Below are 5,852 nucleotides of genomic sequence, written 5' to 3' on the forward strand. Positions count from 1 at the left end.
TTGAGTTATGAAAAATAATATAATTTGCAATAATTCAACATAGAGAACCTTTCATGGACACTCAAATTATTCAAATCTATCCAAAACATGTTTTTTTTTAAGAAGATTTGCAATCTTTGATCATGGAAATGATACTAAAACATTTTCCTTTGATATCAGTCTCTTACGGAGTAAAATAATGATTTGAAAATCTTATTTGCAATTCTGATTTGTAGTGAAGAGCAGAACTAATTAATAATACTAAAATATAATTAATCAATACCATTTTTTTTTTAATAAATCGTTACTTTTCTTTTATGTTGTGTGTCTTAGTTGATTTATTTTAAAAGTATGAAAAATTTGAAACATACTAGTCTTCGTTGCTTGTCATGATGAATCCTTTCCTCATAGAAGTTCAAAACTGAGAAATAGAGATAAAAAGTGTTTAAAAATCTTTACGACAAAACATTAATATCTATTTATGATAATAATATTTCATTACATACTTTACATTTAATTATATACTTAAGAGATGCAACTTACAGAACACTACATAATTTGCAAAAAATAAACGCTTCTATTGACGATGTTACATTCATTCAATTACAGCACGATTTATTGTAGGTAGGTACCTTCTTTAACAAAGCAGATAGTATATTTTTAAGCACTTTTAATTGCTTGATTTAGTACCATAATTTTGAATTTCCATTCTGGGGCTGAGAAAAATGGAAAAACGTCAAAAATATCTGAACAAGTCACATTTTTCCATTTTTCTCATGGTCTCATAGAAAAGTCGTATAGAAAGGTTAGTGATTCACATTAGAATTTAACAACAGGAAGCAATTTGAGACGTAAATTTCTAACGATTTGTGACTTCATTTTCTCCAGTATATAATAAACAACAATGTTGTAAATTATATTCATACTTCTACACGACATTGAAAGAAATAAATCAATCAAATGACCAATGGAGATTTATCTCACACTTCACAATGTTTCTGAGAGACAAACAGAATAAAAGGATTTCAAACAATCATTAACATTACTGAAATAAAGAAAATTCTTAAACCGATTCTAATGAATTTAGGCACGGTAGAATGAATCAAGGTGTAATACAAACAATATTTTGGGAGTTTTTTTTCACAATAAAGAGGCGTAAAAAGTTTTGAGAATCATTCATGAGAAGAATAAATTGTTTTACAATTTCCATGTTGAAATGGAGACAATTCCTTGAATTGAATTGGCAACAAGTCACACAGTACACACACAAAGTATACATATTTGCCTTTTCCATCTCCTTTCCTTATACCCCCCTCTCTCACCCTTCACATAACACCTTTTCACGTTAAGTAGGGTGAGAATGTTGCAAATGCAACAATTTTCAATTTCCTTTGAGGAATCTCACAATTTCCACCTTTTAGTTTCCTTTTGCACATAGCTCTTCACTTTCATACAAATATATAGTACACATATAGGTACATACCTATTATTTCAAATTAATACCCCTGTTTGTATATTTGACATTTATTATTTTATTTCATTTTATTATATTCCACCACATTGCAAAGCGTCAAACTTTAATTAAATAAAATTGCACTGTGAATACTATTTTATTGAATCATTCTCAACTTGATGCGTGCAAAATGCCATTGGCTGTATTTTTCCTCTCTCTCTTAACATAAAAGCTAAATCGTGACATCGTCATCTCAATGAATTTCATGGGGGAAGAATTTAATGTATTTCGTCATCATAGAAAAATTCATGAAATAAAGATAATTCTGAGGGATAATTTTTATTTCACATACCCTCATTATTTTTTTTCATACTCGTAATTGGTGCAATGGTTAAAGCGCATGCATTGCAATTGAAAAGTTATGTGTTCGAATCCAAGACGATTGACTTTTTCTTAAAGTATCAATCAATATTTTTCATTGGTTATTTTAGTAAAAAATAGATCTTAGGATCTCAAACAAACCCAGTAAAAATAACTCAAATTCCCAACAAGACAGAAGCAAAAGAACTTGCAGAAACTCCAAAAGACAGAATGTTTTTTTTCTCTCTCTCATAAATATTAGCTTCTTTGCAAATATTTTTGCTGTATATTGTGTAAATTAATAAGAATAATACAATGTAGAGTACATAAACGATATAAACATATTTTCCCCCAATTTGTTTGCTTTGACTTTAATTGCGTTAACCAACATTGCGAATTACATTAGCGGTGTAAGCACAAAAAACACAACATACAATTTATTTCGTTCACATCGAATCACCCGGTGTATTATGCCTTCATTTTTGGGCAAGAGCACTTGTGACATGGAGCAAAGAAAAAAATGCAAAGAAAAATATCAAAATGCTTCTCAAGGTTGTCTCTCGCGCTGTGGAATCTGGCTGGGGCAAGCATACAAGTTGAAAGAAAACATCGTGCCAACGATGACTTTGTATGTCTCTCACCAAGCCACTTAACCATTGATCTTGGCACGAGATTGTGATTTTCCAAAAATGGACCATTCGGCTTTTTTTCTTTCGTTAGAGTGATTATCCCTTGCATGAATTCATTCAAGTTCATCATGTGTGGCGGAGGCTTTGTGGTACGCCACGCGAAATTCCCCATTTGTGCGCAAAAAGAGCCCCATTTAGGAAACCACATTTTCCCTCTAGCCTGCTGAAGGATGCTTACTGAACGTACGTACCCTTAACCCAGAGACTCGCCTTCCTTCATTTGTTCCCCATTCATTTCTAATGCTTGTTAAATCAAAATTTAAATTACATTTTGAAGACACCACAAGATTTTGGGGGTTGAAAAAAAGACTCTCTTGCGCACCATGGAAACCCGAGCTATGTTCTTGCCTACCCAAAATTGCTTGGAAGAAGCAGAGAAAAAGAAATAAACCTGAAACGCGCGCACACACACCTGAAAATTCCAGAGACAGATTTTGAGATTAAATCGGTGTGTGATTATGTGGTTAGAGAGTCAGCCGGTTCCTATTATTTAAGGCACCCAACACAACATTTCAGCATCTTCTTTCCGTTCCTCCATCTTCCACCAAAACCCCGCGCATCATCGTCATCTCACCATGCCACACCGCTTGCCTTATGGTGTGTCTCACACAGCATAATATTTTATTTTTCCACTGTAAGGTACATATTTTATGTCGGAATTGCTTTTGCACCTGCACATTTTTTTTTACCTTTCACGTGGTACGAGCACTATGCTTCCACACAACCAAATGCGCTATCGGAAATTTCATTGTAAATTGAATTTTGAGATTTAATGCTTCTATGATTTTATACATGGTGGCATCTCATGCATGCCACATAGAGGCAATTCAACTTATATTGATCTTCTTTTCGCCACATCGTCTTTTTATTTCACCTTTACATGCGGAAATGTCTGCATTTTCTTTTATTGAAAAACATTCACATTGACTTTTTATTTTCTTATGTTGCTCATGCTGAGGAATCTATTCTAAGTCTCTTTGTCTTTTCATTTCCTACGTTAGTTGGAAAAAAAAATCAAATATTTGCTCAAAAATGCTAGCAATGACGTCACTATTGTGTTTTTTGTCTATTGTACTGCATGAAACATAAAGATTTGTTAAAAATCATGGATGAAACATTAGCACAATTGTTTCATGCATTAAAAATGAAAAGAAACAAAATCGCGAAGACACTGAATGTATTTTTGGTAAAATCTTTGCTAGCTTTTCCCAGCTGATCTACGTGGAAATTGAAGTATTTGACGATTTATTTAATACAAAATCTGATAAACAACTTTATATTTTATTTCGTCTTAGTATTTTAACAAAGCATTCAAATTTCTAAAATTCAAAGGCAAAAATTTCAATAAGGTTGTATGAATAGAAAGGATTTTCGACAAAATCGATCCCTAGATCTATTTTTTTTTCATTCAATTTGATAAGAAACCGGTAAGCATTTTCAAAAATACAATTTCTAACATGAAAAAATAAGAAAAATATTTGATAAAAATAATGTCTATTCATTCTATTTTGCTCAATTTCGCTTCAAAGCAATGAATTTGTTTTTTTTTTTTTGTAAAATTGATAATTTTTTCCCATTATACGGTCCCGCTTTTCCCTGTGGGATTTTTTTTTGCTAAAACAAGAGAAAAAAATATTGAAAATTCAGCAAAAATGCCCATGGGGGACAAGGGGCAAAAAATACACCATTAGTTATTCGCACGAAAATTCCCCTCTCAGCTGTGAAAATGCTTTTCATTTTGCAAAATTATCAAAATACACAGCAAAAGCGAGAAATAAAAGGATGTTTAAATAGCATTATTGGCAAACAAAACACTTTTTGCTTATCTTCCATTATATTGTATAAGAAATGCTAAGATTCTCGAAGAGTGGGTTGGATGTGTGTAATCCGGGTAAAAGCGATAAATTGGATAAATTTAATTTAATAATAATATTCCCCCATCCCCTTTTTGGAGTAATTTTCTTAGCATTCTGGGAGTGCCATGAATGGGTTCAATGGCAGATTTGCCAGCCATGGGGGTTTGGCTTAAGTTTTATTTATTTTTTTTCGTTTCGCATTTGGAGTGTGACTTTTCGGGCGCGACCACTGTCAAGGAGAGAGAGATGAACTGAAATGTCTCTCTGGCATCACGGAAATGGGCTTCGGCGGGGCTCCGCGTGATGGTAAAGCTGCTACTTTTACAGTCAAGCTGGGTATGAGTGTGCGTTCCTCCCTCATCTTCATCGATTATTTCATTAAAACGCGCACACGAATTCCCAGTGAAAAGTGATTCACTGTGGTGGCACTCTGACGCTCCTCACTGAAGGCGCAGAGGAGGGTGGTGATGATGAAAAACCAACCACGGACACGCGTCCTCATCAATTTCCCCGGAGAGATAAATTTCCTGGGCGGCTCCTCCGCACATTTGTGGTCTCCGGGGCAGGTTGAAGGTGCGACAATTCTTCTTTTTTTGCGACACGAAGCGCCAGGGCAGTGGGATTGGTTTCTCCTTGGGAATTTCTAGGTGAGAAAAGCCCACGAATTCTTTTCACACAGAATACAGTTAAAAAGTCGCCGAGTCACCCACGCCATTTCTCCGCATAAGGCATTTATTTTGTGCTATTTTCTCTCTCTGCTCGCCAAGCACGCACTCCCGGGTGACTTTTGCACTGCCCAAATTCGCAAGATTGCTCCACAGCCGTACTCAAATTGATAGTTTTGTTAGCTGCAAAACGTGCATTTGGAGGGGCATCCATTGAAAACACAAAGAGAGACGTAATTGCGGGGCCCCGGATACTCCACAAAACTCACCCCCATCATACATCCCCGCGGGGATGGATGGATGGCTCAGTACTTGGCACAAGGTGCCCCATTTCCCACACAGAATGCACCTAATGCTGAATAATTCAAATTGATTGGCACCACAGGCCGCGGTAGATGGTGGAATAAATTAAGAATTCATGCAAAAATGCCATTTTCCAATGGCCGGAGGGAAGCCAAGCAAACACTCTTCCATCACTTGAAAACTTGCCTTGCACACACCACTATTCTTCCCACAATTTGATATTCCCTTTCTTACGGGCAGGCACCACCGCTTATTTTCTAATCGATACGGGAGGAATTATTGAAAACACACTTACCTATGAATTGTTAATTAATTTTGAGCAGAAGCCACACGAAGCCACACACAATTTTTACAAAAAAATTGAACTGTCACTTTTTCATGTGAGCCGAACCGGAAAGAAGCGACGGCTACTCAATGCTCGCGATGCTGCTTTCCGCCGCGATATTTTGGGATTATCGATCTTAGTTTGCGTGTGTTTATTTTCATCAATTCCTGGAGTTTTATAACAGTTGAACATATTGTGGGTTTTCTTAGGGGAAATTAGAAG

General features: G+C 35.4%; 1 protein-coding gene across 3 annotated transcripts in view; it reads right to left on the reverse strand.

Moving 5' to 3' along the window:
• LOC129794204 (heterogeneous nuclear ribonucleoprotein K) overlaps nucleotides 1-5,731 on the reverse strand; it is a 50,556-nt gene extending 44,825 nt beyond the window's left edge. The window contains exons 1-2 of one of the 3 annotated variants that reach the window (XM_055834867.1): nucleotides 5,601-5,700; nucleotides 351-400 (exon numbers count right to left, since the gene is read on the reverse strand). In XM_055834867.1, the coding sequence (XP_055690842.1) occupies nucleotides 351-388 (38 nt within the window). In that variant the 5' untranslated portion in view covers nucleotides 389-400; nucleotides 5,601-5,700. Of the gene's footprint in view, nucleotides 1-350; nucleotides 401-5,600 lie in introns of all 3 variants that reach the window. The other 2 variants (XM_055834868.1, XM_055834871.1) reach the window with 2 other exon arrangements.
• Between the last annotated feature and the right edge of the window lie 121 nt (nucleotides 5,732-5,852).

Source organism: Lutzomyia longipalpis, chromosome 3 (assembly GCF_024334085.1).
Source record: "Lutzomyia longipalpis isolate SR_M1_2022 chromosome 3, ASM2433408v1".
Lineage (NCBI taxonomy): Eukaryota > Metazoa > Arthropoda > Insecta > Diptera > Psychodidae > Lutzomyia > Lutzomyia longipalpis.